The sequence below is a fragment of the Carcharhinus amblyrhynchos genome, chromosome 8 (assembly GCF_965287045.1).
Source record: "Carcharhinus amblyrhynchos chromosome 8, sCarAmb.v2.hapA, whole genome shotgun sequence".
In the NCBI taxonomy this organism is placed as follows: domain Eukaryota; kingdom Metazoa; phylum Chordata; class Chondrichthyes; order Carcharhiniformes; family Carcharhinidae; genus Carcharhinus; species Carcharhinus amblyrhynchos.
Genome location: NC_137331.1, coordinates 79,077,188 through 79,101,960, shown reverse-complemented (window position 1 = coordinate 79,101,960; position 24,773 = coordinate 79,077,188). Strand labels below are relative to the sequence as shown.

Genomic DNA, 24,773 nt, shown 5'->3' with positions numbered 1-24,773 from the left:
GTTACCAAAGGATGTGGAGGGCAGGCAGCGGCTCAGTGATATTGTCGCTGGATTAGTAATTCAGGCACCCAGGGTAATATTCTGGGGACCTAGATTTGAATCCCACCATGGCAGATGGTGAAATTTGAATTCAATAAAAATCTGGAATTCAACGTCTAAAGGTGACATGAAACCATTAATTGTTATCAAAACCTGTCAGTTTCATTAATGTCCTTTAGGGAAAGAAGTCTGTCATCCTCACCTGGTCTGGCCTACATGTGACTCTAGACCCACAGCAATGTGTTTGACTCTTAAATCCCCTCAGTGATGCTTAATAAAAGCTGGCTCAGCTAGCATCCTATGAATGAATAAAGAAAAGACGGATAATTTGAAGACAAAAGAGAAAATGCTGGAAAATCTTAGCAAGTCTGACAGCATCTGTAAGAAGAGAAAAGAGCTGACATCTGGCATTCTCCTTTGGTTTTAGATTCCAACATTCGCAGTAATTTGCTTTTATCCAGGGTACTTTGAAGAGGTGGCTGAAGTAGTGGACAGGAGAATATATGTTATAAACATGGATGTTTCCTCATAAAAGGATTTTAGTTAAAAGTTGAAGCTGAGTGAACTGAAGGTGAATCATTGATTTGCATATAAAATTGGTGCAGGAGGAGACAGAGTGTAAGGGTAATGGACAGGTACTCTAAATGGGAGGATGTGATGAGTAACGTCCAGAAGGGATCTGTGTTTAGGCCTAAAATGTTCACCATGTTTATGAAAAACTCAGATGATGGGTTAGAGAACTAATGTCCAAGATTTCTGATGACAAAACGATAGGTGGCAGTTTGAAACAGTGTAAAATCACAGAGAAATATCCATAGATGAAGTAAATGGGAAAACTGGCAAATAAATTTCCGTACAGGCAAACGTGAAATCATCTACTTTGAAGCTAAAAAGTGTCAATCAGAAAACTAAATGATAAAAAGCTACAGATGGTGGAGGTCCAAAGAGACTTTAGTGTTCCAAATGTATAGATCATTAAAAAGTTATGAGCAAAATACGGTGAATACTTAAATCCTGCAGAGATCGATAACTTTCAAAAACAAATTCGAACTTCCAGTGAATAGCTGAAAGGATCACATGACAAGACTATTACTGGCATGAACAAACTAACGGCAACATTGATCTAACAATATTTCAGTAGGCAATTTGCGTTCTAAACTACAGAATTCATTTAATATTTTAAACAACTGAAAATCTCCCTGCACAGCAATTTTACTCTGTACCTTAAGAAGACATTTCAGTCTCCAGGAACAAGTTCAAAGTGGTTCTTGGCTCCTTTTCCCCTTTTTTAGCTTGATAATTTTAAATCTCCAAACTGCCTTTCACTGAGTTGGTTACTCTGGAGAAACATTCCTCAAGCCAAAGCTAAGTGAACCTTCTGACTTTGTTTAGACTCTCACAATCTTGATCTCTTCAATCCGGGTGCAAGCCCTTATATATGTTTTGCATGGTGAACAAAAGAGACTTGCTACCTGTGTCTCTAATTCTTGCAGATTGACCCTGTCAGTGAGGTTCAGTGATATTTAGGAAATATGCAATCTTAACCTTTCATTGTTTCCTATGGACTCTTCCCTTCCCAAAGCCCAAGGTAACATGAATCACATGGGTCTTGTATCTAGGTAAAATGCTAATTAGTTATCCTCTAATTCTTCAAACTCCATTCTATCTTGGAATTATAATAACAGTTTAAACTATAACTATTTATAAAGCCTAACATCTCTCAGGGATTTGGAGACTAAAAGTCTAACTAACAGCTACTCAGGTTATTATTTACACATGTGAATACTTTACACCTTCTTCCCAATAAAATAGCCTGGGTCCCCCCTTTAACAACTGGTTGCAGGTACCTTCATTCCTTGATCTTATCCTAAATTAAAGACACAATACTGAAACATAACAATCTTATAAAAACTCACATTTATAACACCTGAAATAAAAATAGAAAATGCTGCAAATACTCAAGGGATTCTGGTGAAAGTTCATCAAATGTTAACACTGTCTTACTCTTCATAAGTGCTGCCAGAATTACTCAGTAGTTGCAACATTTTCTGTTTTTATATTAAAATATCATGAAGATGTAAGATCATCAAAAGCTCGGTCAAAGTGGTAGACTTTAAAGAGCATCTTACTAATACTAAAAAGAACCCTCACGATTATTAAAATTTACCTGAGCTGTGAAAAATGAATGGGAAAAATATTCACCAACCATCAACTAATTGTTTTCTGGGATGTCACAGCTTGATTTTTCTCAGAATGAGGTTGGTCTGATTTGGAACCACAGATAGAATAGCTTTTTTAGGTAATCAGAAAGGCTAATTAAATCCTACGTATTGTATCTAGAGGATTTTTACCACTTTTCTTAAGTCATGTGACTATTACAAAACCCTGGTTAGACCACATCTGGAATACTTTGGTCAACTCTGCACACTACCCCTTTGGAAGCAGACATTTACCTTGAAAGGAGTTCAGCACAGATTTACCAAAGTGATGTCCATCCACCAAGGGTTACATTGGATGAGAGATTAAACAAAATTGAGTTCTACTCCCTGTAATTTAGAAGATTTGAAGATCTAAATGGCCTTCTGCTGTTTCTGTGTTCCTACATTCCTACATGAAGTTGATCTAATTAAGTAGCTGTAGCAGGTTTGGAGACTGAATGGCCGACTACTATTCTTATATTCCTAAAAGAGCAATCAAGATTCGAAATGTGGGGGACTTTTCTCAACCTCAGTCCAGAGACATTGAAGCCAATTGTTATGCCTTATTGTAGATCCTATTGAGATCAACAAAAGCAGCAAAAGTGCACCCCCCCATGTTACCCCCTCCACCCAGCCACCACCCCCACCCCCTCCATCCCGCCACCACCCCCACCCTGTGGCATGTTTTGCTGCAGCAGGAACAGTTCATCATTGGCCGATGGCAGAGTCTTCCAGGCCAGCTCTGTCAATGAAGTTTCCCATTGTTTGCACCTTCCACTGTTGGGGAGCACTTGGCAGGGTGGGGGGTTAACTATCAGCAGGCCTGGAAGATCCATCAGCAGGAATAGCTGGAAAATTCTACCCAATCGTGAGTTTTAATCAGCTCAATTTCACATTAAGTATTTGCTTGGTCACTTAACTAATCAGGCCTTCAATCTATAACTCATTCTAATCATACCAGAATTGAATCATAGAATCCTAGAATCCCTACAGTCCAGAAGGAGGCCATTCAGCCCATCGAGTCTGTACCAACCATATCCCACCCAAGCGCTATTCCTATAACCCCACACATTTACCCTGCTAATCCCCGACACTAGGGTTAATTTAGCATGGCCAATCCACCTAACCCACACGTTTTTGGACTGTGGAAGGAAACTGGAGCACCTGAAGGAAATCCACGCAGATACAGGGAGAAAAGGCAAATCCACTCCAAACCTGAGACCGGAATTGAACCTGGGTCCCTGGCACAGTGAGGCAGCAGTGCTAACCATTGTGCCACTGTGCCACCCACTGGGTGATTCGTGGATGAAATCAATAAAAACTTTAAATATTCTACCACCTAACAGAATATTTTCAATAAGTTCAGGAATTCAAGAGCCATTAGCTTTTGGTTTGTATTTCGGGTTGGTTGTGTTTAAACAATAAACTGTAGTTATATAGCACTTGAACATAATAAAACATCTCAAGGTGTTTCACAGAAACATCAAAGCAAAATCTGACAACAAGCCACTTAAGAAGATGTAAAGGCAAATCACCAAAAGCTTGGTCAAAGTGGTTGAGTTTAAAGAGCATCTTACTACCAAAAGAAAAGCTCAATTATTAAAACTTAACCAAGCTATAAAAACTAAATGAGAAAAATACTCACCAACCATCAACTGAAAGTCTTCTTGGATATCACATTTTAATTTTTCTCAGAACCAGGTCAGTCTGCTTTGTAACCACAGCTTGAATAATTGGTTTAGGTGCTGTTGTCTGTTTGTCTCCAACTCCTTCCCTCTCCCGCTTCTTTATGTGCTGCAGTCTGTTTGCGGATCCTCTTGTCTCTCTTGCTTTTTTAGGTGCTGCTGACTGTCTCTGTCTCCTTCTCTCTCCCATTGTTTTATCATAGAATCCTTACAGTGCAGAAGGAAGCCATTCAGCCCATCAAGCCTGCACCAACAACAATCCCACCCAGGCCCTATCCCCATAACCCCACGTTAATCTCCCTGACACTAAGGGACAATTTAGCATGGCCAATCCACCTAACCCTGCACATTTTTGGAATGTAGGAGGGAACCAGAGTACCTGGAGGAAATCCACGCAGACACATGCCAACTCCACACAGACAGTGTGCTGCTGTCTAGCTCCACCTCTTTCTCTCTTTCCAACTCCTTTTGGTTCTGTCTGTCTCCAGCTCCTTCCTCCTGCTCATTTAGATGCTCCTTTTATAAAAAAATTTTACTCCACTCTTATAGGTTACTAAACCAGAGGTGACCAGGCAGATGCAAATCCACCTTCTTGTTTGCTCCAAAAATCAAATTCATATTAAATCCAATTCATGGTTCCCACAAGAGAGACAAACAAGATCCAAGCTGACAAGATAATCTTGGGTTTGACCAGCACTTTATCTTAGCCAATAAGTTAATAAGCGACAGCTCCTTCTCTCTCCAGCTCATTTAGGTGCTGTTGTCCATCTCAGCATCCTCTCTCCCTCTCCTTTAGGAGCTATTGTCCATCTCAGCATCCTCTCTCCCACTCTTTTAGGTGCTGTTGTCTATATCAGGGTAATTCTCTCTCCCACTCCTTTAAATGCTGTTGTCTATGTCTGGATCCTCTTCTCTCCCAGTCATTTAGATGCTGTTGTTCATCTCTGGATCCTACTCTCTCCCACTCGTATGAAAGAGGAAAGAGATAGAATGGTGAAGAGATTTGGGGAGGGAATTCCAAAGCTTAGGACCGAGGCAGTTGAAGGCTGGATAGTCAATAGTGGGGCAATTAAAAATAGAAATGCTCAAGAGATTAAAAGAGTACAGGTAACTTGTAGGGGTGTGGAGCTGGGGGAGATTACAGAGATAGGGCAGAGGGGTGAGGCCATCCCTCATGTTTGGCCTATGTATGCAACAACAACAATAAACCTTGTTTCATTTTGTTACTATTGCAGAGTAAAATCCAAGTTTTCAGACGAAACGTTGGAGACTTCTTCTGGAAGCCCCCAAATGAAGAGAGCAAAGCAGAACTACCATTCTGAGGGGTAAAAAAATAAAGTTGTTAGTTATACATGCTTCAGAGGATGGTAGACTGATCGTAACATGATTATTCAGACAAGAAAGTTCTATTACTGTCTTAGGAATTAGAAAAATGTTTAAAAGAGTGTTCTAGCATCTGTAGATGCATATCAAGTTTAATTGAATACTTTGGAGATCACACATAAATGCAAAATCTGAATATGTTAATGGCAACCTATTACAATCATTACTTATTTTATAGCTGTGAATACTGTATAATTTCCAGATTTGTACATTTTCCACCAGTTAAACATTGATAATCTGCAGTCATTGAGGAAGCGCCATTTCACCCACAGAGCACCACTTTATCTGATTCACTGGGGCAGGCATCACTGCATGCCCCTACCTCTGGAGCCTGTGTGGTATACTCCATTGATAACAATTAGGAATGCCACATACAGCAGCTTGCCACACTATTTGTCACTGAGTGACACTACACAAATGAAATTTTCCCCCATTATCTTCAAACCTTGCAATGAACCTTGTGCCCTTTTTGTATTGACTCTAGCCCCTTTGTTTAAAACTGTTTTCTGATTCAAAACAGATGTAACATACTTGGATTTCCAAAGGGCATCCAATAAGTTGCCATGTAAAAAGGTAATGCGCAAGATAAGGGCTCATGAAGTTGAAAGTAGTATATTAGAATGGATGAAGGATTGGTTAACAGACAGTTAGTAGAGAGTAAGGGTGGAATTCTGCCAGCCTGCCCATAATAGCGGGCTTCATGGTAGGTAGGTGCAGAGAATCTGGTGGCAGCCAAAACATCAGAAATTCACTGGAGCAAAATTCTTCCAATGGTGTGTTGACCATCTTATTGGCAGGTGGCACAAACACCATTTACATTGATTTGCAACTCATGAATGTCAGGCCTTCCAATCTTGTGTCACGCTAACAGGAAGCCATGTCTCCTTCAAACCCGGTTGATAAAAAGTGGTGTGCACAAGCTGGCCTTCAGTTAGCCAGAGATCTTGAGGTGAGTGCCACAAAGCCTTTGTGCCACAATGCTACGCTGTTCCTGATGTGTTGTACACCACTCTGCTGGGGCAGACCAGTTCCTGCCCTCCATCTCCATGCCAAGCAGCACTGATGTTCATTAAAGGAAAGAGTTCCATTCCCTGAACATTCAACTTATGTAAGATTATCAAACCCACAGAATGCATGTTTGTGCCAGATACCCTTCCTCAGAAATCTTTGTCTTTACCCGTCAAATTGGCAGCTTGCTCCTTAAACTGGGACAGTTTCTGAACATCTGCCCTCCCTCCTCCCATGTGGGATACTATCCTCCAGTTGTGGGCGAGATTGGCCCGCATAAAGGAAGGGAATGTGATGAGAAGAGATGGGGGGAAGATTGGGAAGCATGCTTGCTGAATGCGCTGAGCACTCCCTGGTGAGAGCTGAGGGTATGACTTTATGCAGTGTGAGAAGCTGGTGATGTGAAACTGTCCCTCAGACAATCAGTGTTAATGTTTCCTCTGCAGATATTGTGTAAGACCCCTGAGCAGCGAAACCCTTTGCGTGCATGATGCCAATATGAGGGTGTGAGATCAAAGTAGCTGAAGGTTGACTTGCCCTGGCAGAATGGATGAGATCATTCATCTTCTCTCTGCATTGGATGGCCTTTCTGGGATAGCTGTTGAATGAGCTGACCTCCATTGTAACCGCCTCCCAGTCTGGCACGATGAGGTTGGTGAGCCTCCGGGAGCCATCCTCCAGGCAGAGGACACGCTGGTGCTGGCAGACTCCATGGATGAGGGCCACCAGGGAGTCATTGCTTAACCTGGGAGCAGTTTTTTCCAACAAGTTTTCTACACAAAGCTGGCCACCTGATAGTGAGTGTGTTAGGTGGCCTACGACCCCAGTAAGTGTCAATGGGGTGGATGAATCGGTGCTTCTGAGAGCTAGTTGCTCGTGCATAATTAGTGAGCTTCCAAGCATCAAATCAGGTGTGGGTTCCTGCCCTGCCACTCAGCAGGAAACACACAGAGAAACCCACCTTTACTCCAAATGGAAAATTACACCCAAAGTGTACTTGGAGTATCAAATGTTTTGTCACGTGGTTGAGGCAATAGGCTCTGCACGTGCTACGGAAAACTAAGGTCAATATTTGATGCAGGGCAAGACAAAGGATTGTGGGGCACCAGCAGATAATGGGGCGAATTATGAATTAACAGAATGGAATAAATGACTTCCATCAGTAAAACTCTATGGTGTTAAGTTCATGGCTGTAATCGATCAAGAACAAGGTTTGTTGTAGCAAAGTTAGCCTGTTGGTATAGAAGAGCATGTCCATTGGCAAATAGACAATAATGGAGTGAAATGACCAATTACAATGTGAAAGAGAAATTCAGGAGAAGATTTTTATCCCTCTCCAAGGCCTATTTTGCTGCGATGGGAAGTGGCGCACCGCTTGCTGGCAGCAGGATCTTATGCTGCCGCCATTGTCAATGGGGTTTCCTGTTGAACGTACTCCTTGCTGCTGGGAAACCCATGGCAGGGATCCGCAGTTGGCCAGACCGTAAGATCCTACCACCGTCAACAGCAGCAAGATTTTGACGACAAGGTTAAAGAAATTGGGGCAAGCAATGCATGTTAAACAGTAATTGTTAATAAGAGAGATTGGACTTATGTGTTGTTTCTCTTTGTTTAGCCATGAGCATATCAGTGGATTTACTGACACAAAAGATGAAAGAATCAAACATTCTAAAGCAAATCTTTTCTCTGGAGAATCTCATTATTTTGAAACGGATGCTACTGAAGAACATAGTGTTCAGAAGTCTGCAATGCACAAGTCAAGAAAAGTTGCTATCCGGGAGTCTGCTGAACGCCTGTCCCTGAATAAATATGTGAGTAGCAGACGAGCAAAGGAGCAGAGAGAGAGCTAAGATTTTACCTGTTAAAAACCTGTTTAAAATAAGTTTAAAGCACTTTGTTCTTTGTAGAACTGTTTAAAGCATTTATTTATTGTATTTACTGCTTTAAGAATTCTGAGGGAGTGGTTAGAAGGGATTTGTGGGCCACCAGCTTTAAATCAGCGTCAGGTTTAAAAGGAGGCCTGGTGTAGACAGCGGGCAGCGTCTGAGCGGGCAGCGGAGTGAGGGGGAAGCAGAGTGAGTTATTAGGGCTTAAGATCAAAAAGGGCTGGAGGGAAAAAAGGCCAGGTGAGTTCGTTTGAAAAAACAAGGAAAAAAAAATTTTTTCAAGACTACTACAGTGAATAATGGAGGGGCATGTGATGTGTGGTTTCTGTATGATGTGGGAACTGGTGGACTCCAGGGTCCATCCCAGTGACCATGTCTGTAGTAAGTGCAGGTTGCTGGAGGAGCTCCAGCTCAAGGTGGATGAGCTGACATCTGAGCTACAGACACTGAGGCTCATCAAGGGGAGAGAGGATGCCATTGTCAATGGGGTGCAAGTGACATCCACCCCCCCCTAGACTGGCTAACTCTAAGGGTCAGGGTCAAGAGGGGGCTGCTGGGAGGAGGAAGGGGGGTGAGGAGCGGAGGCCTCAGCCTCTTAATCTGCAAAACAGGTTTGAGGTTCTTGCTTCCAGTCTGAACGAGAACGAGGCAGGTGAGGTTAGTGAGCAAACTGCACACGGTACAGTGATGCAGCAGGACATAGGCAAAGAGAAAGGGAAAAGGAACGTAGTAGTGATTGGGGATAGTGGGGTGAAGGGTATTGACACTGTCCTTTGTCACAATGACAAAGTGCACAGAAGGGTGTGTTGTCTGCCTGGTGCTCGGGTCCGGGATGTCGCAGCTGGGCTGCAGAGGAACCTGGAGTGGGAGGGTGAGAATCCGGTCGTTGTGGTATATGTGGGTGCCGGCGACGTAAGCAAAATGCAGACTGAGGATCTGGGGATGGAGTATGAAAAGCTGGGAATGGAATTAAAAAGTAGAACCAACAAGGTGGTTATCTCTGGGCTACTGCCTGAACCGAGTGCAGACGGGTGTAGGGTTGACAGGATTAAGGAAGTGAATGGGTGGCTCAGGGATTGGTGTGGGAGGAATGGGTTTGAATTTATGGGGCATTGGCACCAGTATTGGGGTAGGTGGGACCTGTTTGGGCGGGATGGGGTTGGTCTGAACCGTGCTGGGACCAGAGTCCTGGCAAATCGAGTAAAGAGGACTGTAGACAGGGCTTTAAACTAATTTGGGGGGGGAGGGTGCGAGGGTAGGTGATGTTACGAGGTCTAAAGTTAAGGAGAAGGTACAGGTAAGGGAAGAGGCCGAGGGTTTCCCAATAATAGAGGGAGTGGGGGCGTGAGTATGGTTGGTGGCGTTACGGCAAATAGGGTCCAGGTGAAGGCTGGGATGAAAGCGCTTTATCTGAATGCACGAAGCATTCGGAATAAAGTGGATGTGCTGGTGGCGCAGATCGACACAAATGGATACGATCTGGTGGCCATTACAGAGACGTGGCTGCAGGGTGACAGGGACTGGGAGCTGAATGTACAGGGCTATCAAGTGTTTAGGAAGGATAGGCAGGAGGGAAAAGGGGGGGGGGCGTAGCTCTGCTGATTAAGGATAGCATCACGATGGTAGCAAGGGATGATATTGGAGCCAAGGAGCAGAACATGGAATCGTTGTGGGTAGAGATTAGGAACAGCAAAGGGAGGAAGACGCTGGTGGGTGTCGTCTATAGGCCCCTGAATAATGATCTGGAAGTGGGGCAGGCTGTTAACGTGCAAATAAGTGCGGCGTGCAGGAATGGGACGGCCATAGTTATGGGGGATTTCAATCTGCATATTGATTGGTCGACCCATGTTGGACACGGTGGGCTCGAGGAGGAGTTCTTGGAATGCTGCCGGGATAGTTTCCTGGAACAGTGTGTGTTGGAGCCGACGAGGGAGCGAGCTATCTTGGATCTGGTGCTATGTAATGAGGTGGGTAGAATTAGGGACCTTGCGGTGAAGGATCCTCTTGGGGAAAGTGATCATTGTATGGTGGAGTTTCTGGTGCAGATGGAGGAGGAGAAAGTGGGTTCCCGGACTCGCGTACTTTGTTTGAATAGAGGGGAGTACGGTAGGATGAGAGAAGAATTGGCGAATGTGGACTGGGGGAGCGCGTTGGAGGGAGGGTCTGCTGAGGAGCAGTGGAGGATCTTTAAGGAGATCTTTCTTGGTGCTCAGCGGAAATTTATTCCGATGGTCAAAAAGGACCGTAGGAGGAGAGGTAATAAGCCATGGATAACGAAGGAGGTGAAGGAAAGTGTAAAATTAAAAGCGGAGGAATTTAGAGTAGCTAAGAGTAGTGGGCGAGAAGAGGATTGGGAGAGGTTTAAATGTCAACAAAGATTGACAAAGAAGTTGATAAAGAAGGGTAGGAGAAACTATGAAGCTGGGCTAGCGCTTAATATAAAAAAGGATAGCAAGAGTTTTTAGAAATATATAAAAAGGAAGAGGCTGGCTAGGGTGAACGTTGGTCCTTTAGAGGATGAGAAAGGGGACCTAGTGGTAGGGGATGGGGATATGGCTAAGGTATTGAATAACTTTTTTGTTTCTGTCTTCACGGAGGAGGACGTGAATAATTTGCCGGGTGTTAGCGATGGAAAGGTGGTAGGTCTGGAGGGTCTTAATGACATTACTGTTACTAGAGAGGCGGTGCTCGACAGACTGGAGGGGCTGATTGTGGACAAGTCCCCAGGACCGGATGGAATGCATCCGAGGGTTCTGAAAGAAATGGCGGAGGTTATAGTGGATGCCTTGGTGGTTATTTTCCAGACGTCGCTGGATTCCGGGGAAGTGCCGGATGATTGGAAAACGGCTAATGTTACGCCGTTGTTTAAGAAGGGTGCCAGGCAAAAGGCGGGGAATTATATGCCGGTTAGTTTAACGTCTGTGGTAGGTAAAATGTTAGAATCTGTCATTAAGGAGGAAATTGCGAGGCATCTCAAAGGGAATTGCTTGATAGAGCAGACGCAGCACGGTTTCATTAAAGGGAAGTCGTGTCTGACAAATTTACTGGAGTTCTATGAGGATGTGTCTAGGGCAGTGGATAGAGGAGAGCCGGTGGATGTGGTCTTTCTAGATTTTCAGAAGGCGTTTGACAAAGTACCTCACAAGAGGTTATTGCAGAAGGTCGAGGGACATGGAGTTGGGGGTAGGGTGTTAGCGTGGATAGAGGATTGGTTGTCAAATAGGAGGCAGAGAGTGGGGGTCAACGGGTGCTATTCGGATTGGCGGATGGTGACTAGTGGAGTGCCCCAGGGGTCGGTGCTGGGGCCTCAGCTTTTTACCATTTATATAGATGATCTGGAGGAGGGAACTGAGTGTAAGGTGTCGAAACTTGCTGATGACACCAAGATTGGGGGAACAGCAAATTGTGCGGAGGGTGTGGAGAGGATCTAGATAGGCTGGGCGAATGGGCCAGGAAATGGCAAATGGAATTTAATGTTGGCAAGTGTGAGGTGGTCCACTTTGGTAGGAATAATGGTAGGAAGGATTATTACTTACGTGGCGAAAAACTGCAGCAGGCGACGGTGCAGAGGGACCTAGGGGTCCTTGTGCATGAGCCGCAAAAACCCAGCTTGCAGGTGCAGCAGGTGGTCAGGAAGGCGAATGGGATGCTGGCCTTCATCGCGAGGGGGATTGAATATAAAAGTAGGGAGGTCTTGCTGCAGCTGTATAGGGCATTGGTGAGGCCGCAGCTGGAGTACTGTGTGCAGTTTTGGGCGCCGCACCTGCGCAAAGATATTTTGGCCTTGGAGGGAATGCAGAGGAGGTTTACTAGGCTGATACCGGAGTTGAGGGGGTTGAGCTATGAGGAGAGGCTGAATAAACTAGGCTTGTACTCGTTAGAGTTTAGAAGAATGAGGGGAGATCTCATTGAGACGTATAAGATGATGAATGGGATGGATAGGATAGAGGTGGAGAGACTCTTCCCGCTCAAAAAAGACAGTAGGACTAGGGGGCACAGCCTCAAGATAAAGGGGGGGCGGTTTAGAACGGAGTTGAGGAGGAACTTCTTCACTCAAAGGGTGGTGAATCTCTGGAATTCTCTGCCCGTTGAAGTGGTGGAGGCTGCCTCGCTAAATATTTTTAAGATGCGGGTTGATGGGTTTTTGATAAGAGAGGGGATTAAGGGTTATGGGGAGAGGGCGGGAATGTGGAACTGAGCCACGACAGATCAGCCATGATCTTATTGAATGGCGGTGCAGGCTCGAAGGGCTAGATGGCCTACTCCTGCTCCTATTTCTTATGTTCTTATGTTCAAACAGTGGGCACCAGTATCTGAGCTAGTGTCAGCAAAAAAAAAATCAGTTTGCTTCAGTGAAAGGCATAAGAATGTGAAAGAGTTTTTAGTAGCAGGAAGAATTTAGATAAACAAACCCATCTGCTTGTGAAAGGTCAGCCCATTTTCTCCCCATATCCCACAATCCCTTTTAAGGAAGTGCATGTAGTTGCCTGTGCAACCCATGAAGAACAGAAGGTTGATAATCTTTGCTGGAAATTATTCCTCAGTTCTACAGCTATTGGTCAAAGTGTTTTGCTCTAATTGCTTGTTGCTCTAATTCTCTAATTTGTAAGTGCTTTGAGATATTGATTTTCTCCCCCTTTCCTGCCCTCTTCCATTTTTGAAGAGCAGTAAGCTCCCCTAACCTCAGCATCGAGAAGCATGGGAAGTTTTACCTCCTGGGACCCCATCTGCCTGTCTTTGATTAAAACTTGCAGGAAACGACAGATAGCAGTTGGAATGTCACATGGTGGAATGCGTGAGAATATAAGAATGACCGCCAGCAATGAACAAAGAGTGGAGGTTTTGGAAGGGTCTTGTAAAGTTGAATGAGTTGTGTGGGAAAGCACAATTAAAGACATATGGTAGTAATGAGATAATCTGTCATGAATGATGCTTTTCATTATTATGTAGTATGTACATATGTACAAAGCAATAAATGGGGAATAATAACAAGCAACAGATTAAGGCGTTGCAGTTAGAAACTGTAGAAACCATGAAGGAGCGAATGCAACTTTTTGTTACTGTCTCAGTGTGTAGTGACAAGATAGCTTCTGGCTCTACACTTTGTAATTTGAGCTGAATTTTTCCAATACATTTAAAAACTGGTGGAGGCAGCATTAAGTTTCTGAACTTAATGCCCTTGGTCCATTGAATATGTCCTTTGCATCTTTATTTTAGAACATTGGAATTACATAGCCCCTTTAAGCAGTGTGCATTATTTTTTGGCACAACGTTCTTTTCCTGTTAGCAGGCAACAGTCATTTATATTTACATAGCACCTTTAGAATGACAAAACATCCCATTGCTTTCATTTGTTCAACATCGGGCCAAAGCAGAAATAAGAGTTTAATTTAGAGAACTGAAATCTTGGCCAAACGGATTGGTTTAAGGTTGCTTTTAAAAGTGTAACAAGGGAAGAGCATTGCGAGGGAAGTGGCAGTTAGTGCTAGAGTGTTGCGATTGCCACCTGAGGTAACACAATTAAAAGGGGGTAACTTAACCAAGCAGGAATGGAAGCATGGAGGGTGCAAGCTGGGACATTGGACTGGAAGAGGTCAAAGAGGCAGGATGAAGTTTTGAAGTTTGCAAAACCGAGGAAAATTTAGCAAAGATGCAGGGGAGATAGGAGAGGTGGGTCACAAGATGGATAGCAGAGTTCTAGATGTATTAGCATTTATGGAATTTGGAGGAATGAAAAGCAGGTCATTGAATTTAGTCCTGAAGTCCAAAGGCATTAATAAGAGCTGGGTCAGGTATTGACGTATTTGGTAGAAATAGCCAGTTTTGCATGACTGTGGAATTTGAAATTCAGCTCAGGGTTAAGCACCATACTGAGATCAAACAACTTTGAGGCAGTTTTGATTGAGAAGAAGGTCAGACTCAGGATGTGAGGCACAGAATCAAAAACACCAAAGATGGCTTTGGTCTCTAATGTTGAGCTGTAGGAAGTTCTGCCTTATCCATGAATTGGTCTTAGATGGGTAGTCAAATAGCAGAGTACCAGTCAATGAATCCAGGTAATAGTAAAGCTGTCAACAGTTGACATGATGGCTAAAGGGGGAGGCAAATGACTGAAGGGCAACATAGAAGGAGACTTGTGGATGAAACACTGGTGAATTCACATGGGTATTAAAAAGAAGACATTGCAGAAGATTTGCTGGATGCAACGGAAAAGGTAGAAATAAAACCATGTGTAGACAGTGCCAGGAAAGGACAGAGGACTGGTGGATGATAATGATATAGTCTACTTTACAGAGTGTTGCAGAGGAGTGAGTAGGATGGTGATTGGTTGTGCTCTATAGGACGGCATGGTGGCACACTGGTGAGCCACTGCTGGGACCTGGGTTCAATTCCCAGTTTGGGTCACTGTCCGTGTGGAGTTTGCATGTCTTCCCTGTATCTGCATGAATTTCCTCTGAGTGGTCCAGTTTCCTCCTCCAGTCCGAAAGGCGTGCTGGTTAGGTCCATTGGCCATGCCAAATTCTCCCTCAGTGTACCCTAACAGATGGTGGAGTGTGGTGACTAGGCGAATTTCACAGTAACTTCATTGTAGTGTTAATGTAAGCCTACTTGTGACTAACAAATAAACTTTACTCAATTGCACATAACATTATAATGTCTTTAACTGGGGTGGTGTGGGTGCCAAAACTAATTGGAGCCAGACTGAAGTTATTTGATGAGGAAGCAGTGGGGTGGGGAGTACTCAGCTAGGTAGTCTTTAGAGAGGAAGAAAAGGCTGTCTATGGACCGGATGGAGATGCCGGTGTTGGACTGGGGTAAACACAGTAAGAAGTCTCACAAAGTCTGTTTTGAGACTTCTTATGATGGACTGGACACAGGGATGGAGGATAGATCTTTCTCTGAGCAGTTCCAATAGGGAGAGGAATCTCTTAAGAATGATTGACTACATTAAGGAGAGTAGTCTTTATAGAAACAGGTCTTTCAAAAGACTTTTTCTGATGCAATGAAGGGGTTCAAATCAATGGAAATATTTCTTGCGTCGGCATAAAATGGACACTATAAGTATGTAAATGATGTGGGTAACCACTGACTCCATGAAACTGCTACTAACCATAAAATTTAGCACAAGGTCAAAGGTACATTGTTGCTGGGGATAATGGATGCTGTGGGTATTAGGGGTGTGGAGTTTAGACCTTTTGATCACCCCACTTAAGTCCTAGAAGGTTTCCCTGGAAATTCATCCACTTCCTGTCGCTATAAACAGTGACACTGATCATGTACAGTTGATAAGAGGATTCACTATACCTTTTTTGTGAAATATTAAATGATGCTGACAAGATTGGGCCCAGCATTTCAAGGGCCTCCAAACCAGAAGGATGGAAAGCAAACCCCTTTTCCCATCAGCTCTGTAGCAGAACCTATGATCACTATCATTACGTTACAAGAGGTTAAGTGCAAAAGCAGTGCTCAATTTTGTAGTCATAAGCTCAACTGCCCACCACAATAAAATTTGAAGCTGAAGCTGCATAAATTTGATAAAGATAAAATGGTGAAATATAAAAATGAGGATTGGCCAAGATTGGTGCCAAGGCGCTAGTGTGTCTGTTTGCACGGATGGACCACATAAATCACCAACTTTTCATTAGAAATATGAATCATTCATTCTCCATGTTGGCATCACAATGGTTGGGATTTTCTGGCCTCCCCGGTGGCATGTTTTTTGATGCCAGAGGCAATTCGCCATTGGCCGCCAGTGGGATCTTCCAGTCCAGTCCTGCCAATGTCAGTGGCCATTTGTGTTGCTTGCTGGCTGTGCTGCTGGGGAGCCTCCTGCCAGGGGTTGGCAGGGGAGGGGCTGGGGGGGTTGGCGGTCGGAAAATCAGCCAATATTTTTGAAAAGACCAGTCAGTTGTACTGCCACAGTAATGAGATCTACAGAGCTGCACACTTATTGGGTTTGCTCATTTTCTTGCAACCACTGCTTAGGCCGCATCACACCAAAGAAAATCTGAGACAAGCACATCTTCTGAGGGTAGCCCATTTCCCTGAAGGTTCCAGAACAGGCGTTATGTCAATCAGTTATATATGGAAGGGTCCTAACATCTATTTTAAATAGCCTGCCCAGTTATCCAAACAATCAGTTATGGAAAAATCCCTGCTGACTGAGAACAGACAGAGTATTTCAACTCGCCCAGTTTGACAGCCCACCTGCTGCAAGGAGGGTTAAAATACCCTACATTGACTCACTGTCAGAACACTTGCAGCATGACATTGTGCACTTATCTACAGACTACTGAAGATGTCTACATCCTTTTCCATAAAGAGCTTGAAGAATAATGACTTTTCTTAATTGCATGTGCTTATATTTTCTTTCCGAATGCAAGTTTGCAGATTTTTTCTGATTAATCTGTAAAAAAAAGTACAAAAGTTAAATGATAGTGTTGCTAATGCTGACATTTTTGCATTGGATCAGCCTCATGTTCTTCTGCGTCTCACCTCAGATCTACGATACTCAAGAATATCACAGAAGATTGAGGGAGGATAGCCTGCTTCGTGTGCCTGAGTTTATAATCAAGCCAAGATCACACACTGTCTGGGAGAAGCAGAATGTGAAGTTACACTGTACTGTCTCAGGTTGGCCTGTGCCTCGGGTTACATGGTAAAGAAACACCTCTATTTCATTCAGACCATATATCACCTCTCCCACGACATCCCTGTTTGTTTACCAAAGTTAGATAAAATTCTACCTATTTAGAGGAAGTCAAACAGCAGTCAGCTCTACCTTGTCTTTCTTAATATGTTCCTGAGGTAATATGGATTTAAAAGTTGAGCTACAGGCTAAACACTGTAAAGTGCAAGTATATTGCTGTTCTATTTAATCTGTGATACAGGAAGAAACATCATTGGTTGGAGGGTCAGAATCAGATGGACATAGATCCCAGAATCTTAGAAAGTGACTGCTCAGAAGGAGGCCATTCAGCCGATTATGCCTGTGCAGGCACGCTGACAGAACGTTTGGACTTACCTCCCCGTGCCCACTTTTTGTTCATTAGCCTGTAATTTCTGTATGCTTAAGTGTCCATCCAGTGGGGCAATAGGTGCTTGCCTTGTCAGCAATACCCACTTCTGTGAATAAATAATAAAAACTGCTGTTTAAAACTATTTGTGGGACATTTCCAGATAGAGGGACCCAGGTCACAACAATTCTCTGAATGGGAAAAAATTCTCCTGTTCTCCCATCCAGATCCTTTGTCAATGGTTCTGAATCTTTGGTCTCAATTATTGACCCACTTGCTAGATGGAATATATTTTCTCTATAAAAACCTCTCACTATCTTGGAAACCTTTATTAGTTTACCTCTTAATTTATCAAGAAAATAATTTAAACGTCTTCTAACTCTAGTCCCTCCTCCTCTGTGATTTGCAATGTTGTTCATGAAGAGTTAATGCGGGGATCCATTATTCTTCACATTTTTAATAAATAAACTAGATTTGCATTTGAACAGTAGCATTGTCAAGTTTGCAGATGATCTGTAACTTTGAGAGATGGTAAACAGTAATGAGGATAGTTACAATCTTGACAGTGACAGCATGGCAAACTGGGCAGAAATAAGGCAGGTGTGACATGATGCGGATTGAGAGCACTAACACTGAAAGATAGTGTACTATATAAATGACAGAATTTTCAAAAATGTGGATGAGCAGAGAGACTTCGGTATCCAAATCCACAAAGGTGGTAGGGCATTTTGATAAGGTGATTATAAAATATATATATCACTCAAGTAAATGCCTGGCCTTATGTTTGTTATTCTTTCATGGGAATGTGGGCATCGCTTGGGCAGCATTTATTGCTCATCACTGATTGCCCTTGAGTAGATGGTGGTGAGCTGCCTTCTTGAACCATTGCAGTCCATGTGGTGTAGGTCCACCCACTGTGCTGTTGGGGAGACAACCAGGACGAAGCAGCCGCTTGATTGGCATCCCATCCACAAACATTCACCCCCTTCATCACCAATGCACAATGGCAGCAGTGTATACCATCTAGACGAGACACTGCAACAACTCATCAAGGCTCTTCAGGAAGCATCTTCCAAATCCATAACTACTACCATCTAGAAGGACAAGGGCAGCAGACACTTCCTGGGAATTCCCTTCCAATTAACTCACCATCCTGACTTGGAAATATATCGCTGTTGCTTCACTGTGGCTGGGTCAAAATCCTGAAACTCAGGTGTACCTACACCACATGGACTGCAGTAGTTCAAGAAGGCAGCTCACTATCACCTTCTCAAGGGCAATTAGTGATGAGCAATAAATACTGACCTAGCAATGCCCACATTCCTCTGAAAGAATAACAAACATACGGCGAAGAGTTTACCTTTCTGCCATTGTGTCTCTATTGTTGCCTGCTTTTCTCTATGCTCTCTTTGACTGGATAAAATGAGCCCTATTTTACCATTGCGCCGCGCCCATTTTCGGGCTCAAAAACATGGTAAAGTTGGGTGTGAGGCCTTTAACGCGATCCATGCTCACGTCCATGCAGATGGCCACTTTACTGAAACTGGGGAATAGTCACGATCCGATTTGTACCTTCAACCGGTGCAACGGCAATTTAAATGCATTTGCATGCATTTAAATCGAATTAATGAACTGCCCGCCCATCTTTATCAGCATTTCCCCCTTTACCATCACGTTCGCCAATCCGGAATCACGCCAAAAAGAACATGCTGAATAAAAGTCTGAATCGGGCGGTCCAGCTGCTGAAGAGGCGAGTTCAGAGCTTACAACGGCTCTCTCACTTAGATCAGTGGTGGGAGTGGGAGGGGGGGAGACAGCCTCGATCATTCTCTGCTTGGGGGGGTGGAGGGGAGTGAGGCCACATTGTTCTCTGGGGGAGGGAGATTTGTACAGTTTACTTGCATATGTAATGTTCGTGACTGGAAAAAGTGTCAGTGTCAAGCAGTAGTGATATTTACCATCTTTACATTTAACTCCATTTTTGTTTTTAACACTCAGGTACAAAAACAATGTGACCATCAATGTCCACACTGATCCTGGGAAATATGTCATCGACAGTAAATTTGGAGTTCATTCTTTGGAAATTAACAAGTGAGAAGCTATTTTCTTTCTTCAATCTCATAGTTGGTGTTAAAAAAGGAAATATTGTCAATGATTCAGTAACTAATGGAGGTGGAAAGTTATACCTAACAGGAGTCCATTGGCAGTCAGTTGTTTTGCTCAGAGCCCTGACATTTATTAAATTCCTAATGGACACAATTAACTGGGATAGGTGGAGTGAGATAATCAATTTTTCTCTTTCTTTCCTACCTTTCTCAATCGCACATATCAAAGAGTGGGCCAGAACTTGCTGTAGCCGTGTATTTAAGAGTGAGTGGGATTCTCTGGCATCCCCACAGCATCTTGCTCATGGTAGGAGGTGATTTGGGATTTCCCATAGATTCCGCCCCACATAGCCAGGAAACCCATGACGAGGTGCGCCATCGGCAGGACCAGAAGATCCTGCCAGCATGAACAGCCGAAAATTCCGGCCATTACCTGTCATTACCTTTCCTGACCTTTCAGCTCATAACATCTTTGTCCACAAAGTTGCTGAAGGTAGGAACTGATAGCTATTCAGCAAGGGCATGCACGTACAGAGAAAACAAAATCCCCTTAACCTCTGAGATTTGACAACTGTGAACTAAACGGAAGGACAACTATGAAAATGGATGAAATAAAATGAATTAATTCAATATCAAATCAGGTGCAGAAAAATAATGGGAAAGAAAGATTTGATTGATCGAGAGAGAGAAAAGTGAAAAAAAGAAAAGAAACAAACTAAAAATTGACTTTTTAAAAATCTCCCCAAGATATTCAAAACTTAAAAGAATAAGACTCCAAACTTGCAACAATTCATTTTCAATGCTGAAGAAGTTGATTGGCAGCAATTTACATTTATTGTGTCAATAAATGTATTCTTATATAGCCTTAAATATATAAATATAAATATATCTACCACACATACAGTAACTATATGATATTCAATGCATGTTGATGCTGAAGTTTGTGAAAACAACATATTTGCAAATGGTGGAGTGGTGTAGATCATCCAGCAACATTTGAATATTTGCGTTTAATCGTGCGTCTGCTCCTTACCTGATGTTGCTGTCTCACCTTCCCATCAATAATGGTCAATGACATTTGGTCTCACCGTTAATTTGACAGCAAACACTGGCGGTTGTAAATTTGATAAGCTGTTAGTGAAACTGTGAATGGCGCAAATGCTGAGCTTGGATTTCACGTTACAGTAAAACTGACTGTTGTACTGTTATGATTAGCTGCTGAATTTGGCCAGCTGTACAGCTGATGCGTTCACCTGCTTTCCAGGCTGAACACAGGACATTTTCCAAATTGTTACCTGTGATGAGTTGTGCATGCCAGTTGTGCATGTGCATGCCACAAATGCACATCAGAAAATAGTGGGGCATTTTCCTGGCAGACAAGGCACCTGACTGAGTACAAGCATTTGTAAGATCAAGAAAAAAAATCTGGGTGGATCAATGCCACCGAATAAGAGAAAAGTTTTAGAATTTGTCGCTAAATTGAAGGCAAAATACAACAGTTAGATTCACAACCAGAATACAATGCGACACAAGTTGAATATTCAGGTTGCCATGTTGCTTGCATGCTATTAAGACTTAATTCTTTTTAATTTTTTATTATAAAGTTATGTTACAAGTTATTGTCAATTATGACTTGAACCAGTAATAACTATGACCTTGTAATTACTCTACATGAATATGAATGCCATACACTTAATGCATATAGTTTTTTTCAACACTCACAAACTGTTCTATTAAAATTCCTGTGTTAAACGAGTGGACAAAATAAATTCAGCCTAATGCCTTAAGGCATTGTACCATAATGTTAGTAATTATAATTTTCAGGCTTTGTGTGTTTTCCTTTCTACTTTAAAATTTTCTATAGGTTTAAGGATTAGTTTGATAAAATTAATAATCATTATCTTTAAGAGATTTTAGACCATTAAATGACAATCCAGAATAGTTTGATAGCTTAATTTAGGTATGACAAATAAAGAAGAGGGAAATAGAAGGCAGGCACTGGAATGTGCAGAATGTGTAGAGGGACTTAGAAAAAATCTTTCTTTAGAATAAAAGGAAGTGTTACATTTGGTATAAATGAAATTTGGATAAAATTAGGTTATTTGTTCCTTTTCGAAGAATTTGCATGTACATTACATATTTCAGTACTCCCTATTGAAAACATAGAAAGAAACAGAAAGATTTATGGTGGAAGGAGACCAATTGGCCCATCATTGGAATGCTGGCTGAGTAAGAGCTACAGTAAGAAGTCTCACAACACCAGGTTAAAGTCCAACAGGTGTATTTGGTAGCAAACACCACTAGCTTTCGGGGCTCTGCCCCTTCGTCAGGGGAGCATCTCCACATCATGAATAAGAGCTATCCAGACAAACCCTACCTTTCAGCACTTGGTCAGTAGCCCAGTAGGTTGCAGAGCCTCAAGTGTATATCCAGGCATGTTTTCTAAATGCATTAATGGTTTCTGTCTCCACCACCTTTTGAGGCAGTGAGTTCCAGGTCCCTACCACCTTCTGGGTGAAACAAATACTCCTCAGCTCCACTCTAATCTTTCCATTAATTACTTTAAATTTATGCACCCTGGTTAATGCCCTTTCAGCTAATGAAAATGGATCCGTTCCATCCCATCTATTCTATCAGACATCTCAATTTTGTACACCTTAATTAAATATTCCCTTAACCTCATCAGTTCCAAACAAAACAATCTCAGCCTATCCAATCTTTCCTCTTGGCTAGATTCCTCCTTTTCTGGCAACATTCTCATAATTCCATTTTGTACTCTCCCGACAATGATCACATCCATACTGTAATCCAGTAACCAGTACACAATACTCAAGCTGCAATCTAACTAGTATTTTATGTTGCTCTTATTTTCCAAGTCTTGGTCAGTAAATGAAAATATCCAGTATACTTGACTACCTTATCTACCTATCCTGCTACCATCAGGGGTTCTGTAGGTTCTCTGTTCCTGTCCACTTTAGAATCCTACCATTTATGGTGTATTCTTTTGTATTGCTTGCCCTCCCTAAATATATTATTGCACACTTTTCTGGATTTGCCAGTTTGGATTCATAGAATTCATAGAGTTCTTGCAGTGCAGAAGGAGGCTGTTTGGCCCATCCAGACCTGATTCCCATAACCCCATGTATTTACCCCGCTATTCCCCGTGACAGTAAAGGACAATTTAACATGGCCAGGCAACCTAACCTGCACATCTTTGGACTGTGGGAGGAACCAGAGTACCCGGAGGAAGCCCAGACACAGGGAGAAAGTGCAAACTCCACACAGACAGTCACCCAAGGCTGGAATTGAATCTGTGTCCCTGGTGCTGTGAGGCAGCAGTGCTAACCACTGTGCCACCTGTCCATCCGACGGGTTCACTGCTATCTTCCAGCAGTCTACAACATTCCCCTTTACTGTCAACCACATGATCAATTTTCATATCACCGACAAACTGCTTAATTATGCTCCCTGCATTCAAGTCTAAGGGGTGATCTTACCAGCTTGTTCTGTCGGTCGATCTGCATGGCAGGCTGGTAAAATTGAGTGAGAGGCAAAAAATTGGGTTTGCGCCTGGTTTTTTGCCTCTCGCAATCTTACCAAAACTGATTTCCCACTGAAATGGGCTGCTTGTCCAAAAAGGGCACAAAGCTGATTCAATATTCATAATATCATCTAAACATAATAAGTGAGACCCAGGCACTATCAGCCGGGATCACTTGTACTTACCCTTGAGGTCCTCACCCAACAACAGGGATCAGGCATGATGGCCTCACCAGTAGGGTTGTAGGCCATTGAAAGCACCCGGGTGGACAGGGACAGGGTCAGGCAGTGCCTCTTGGGGTTGATTAGGCTGGGTCAGCAGTCAGGGGGGTGTGGGGGTGATCACTGGGGTGACAATCAGCAGGGAGACTGGAGGGGATGATGTCCATCAGGATGGGGGAGTGGAAGTGGTGGAATGGGGAGTGACAGGAGATCTTCCAGTGCATTGCAAGATTGAGGTGCTGTGCAGTGGTGCCCGTAGACCTTAACAGCCGGCGTCCTGGTGAGATTAGGCTCCGCCTCCTCCCCTGCTGGGAAGAATCACATCCTGGCTCATTTTTGTCTTTAAGTGCTGTACGATTGCTACTGGAAGCTAGCCCAAAAATTGGCATGATTTCTTCCCCAGAAGACCATAAGACCATAAGACATAGGAGCAGAATTAAGCCACCAGCCCATTGAGTCTGCTCCGCCATTCAATCATGGCTGATATTTTTCTCATCCCTATTCTCCTGCCTTTTCCCCATGACCCCTGATCCCCTTATTAATCAAGAACGTATCTATCTCTGTCTTAAATATATTCAATGACCTGGCCTCCACAGCCTTCTGCGGCAAAGAGTTCCACAGATTCACCACTCTGGCTAAAGAAGTTCCTCCTCGTCTCTGTTTTAAAGGATCGTCCCTTCAGCTTGAGGTTGTGCCCTCTGGTTCTAGTTTTTCCTACTAGTGGAAACTAGTAGGAAACCGTCCTCATGATTGTTCAGCACTTTTTTTGGTAAGGTCATCCCCTGAATCTTTGACCTATACCATGAACATCAAGGGGACCGAACGTGAGCCCTGCATTACCCCCCCGGAAACAGCCAACCAGTCACTTAAACAGCCATCCACCATAACTCTTGCTTCCTGCCCCTGGGGCAATTTTAGATCCAATTTGCTGCCCTTTGGTCCCATGAGTATTTAATTTATTGACCTGTCTGTCATGTGGGACCCTGTTAAATGGCAAGCTAAAATCCATGTAGATCACACTAAATATGCCACCCTCCTTGTTACTTCCTCAAAACATTCAAATAAGTTAGTCAGACCTGAGCTTCCCTAAACAAATCAATGCTGATTGTCCATGATTAACTCACGATTCCCTAAAGAACAATTTATAGATTCATAGAATCCCTACAGTGCAGAAGGAGGCCATTTGACCCACCGAGTCAGCACCGACCACAATCCCACCCAAACCCTATTACAGTAGCCCCACACTTTTACCCTGCTAATCCCCTCAACACTACAGTCAATTTAGCATGACCAAGCAACCTAACCCGCACACCTTTGAACTGTGGGAGGAAACCAGAGCACCTGGAGGAAACCCACGCAGACATAAGAACATAAGAACATAAGAAATAGGAGCAGGAGTAGGCCATCTAGCCCTTCGAGCCTGCCCCGCCATTCAATAAGATCATGGCTGATCTGTTGTGGCTCAGTTCCACTTTCCCGCCCTCTCCCCATAACCCTTAATCCCCTCTCTTATCAAGAACCCATCAACCCGCTTCTTAAAAATATTTAGCGAGGCAGCCTCCACCACTTCAACGGGCAGAGAATTCCAGAGATTCACCACCCTTTGAGTGAAGAAGTTCCTCCTCAACTCCGTTCTAAACCGCCTCCCCTTTATCTTGAGGCTGTGCCCCCTAGTCCTACTGTCTTTTTT

The 24,773-nt window shown here is 43.3% G+C and overlaps 1 protein-coding gene across 1 annotated transcript in view; it reads left to right on the top strand.

Annotated features, from left to right (window-relative positions):
• The window catches only part of myom1b (myomesin 1b), a 124,925-nt gene that overhangs the window by 12,294 nt on the left and 87,858 nt on the right, over positions 1-24,773 (top strand). Inside the window, exons 3-6 of the mRNA XM_080194310.1 lie at positions 5,158-5,247; positions 7,929-8,124; positions 16,701-16,858; positions 19,215-19,307. Coding sequence (XP_080050436.1) covers positions 5,158-5,247; positions 7,929-8,124; positions 16,701-16,858; positions 19,215-19,307 — 537 coding nt within the window. The remainder of the gene's footprint in view (positions 1-5,157; positions 5,248-7,928; positions 8,125-16,700; positions 16,859-19,214; positions 19,308-24,773) is intronic.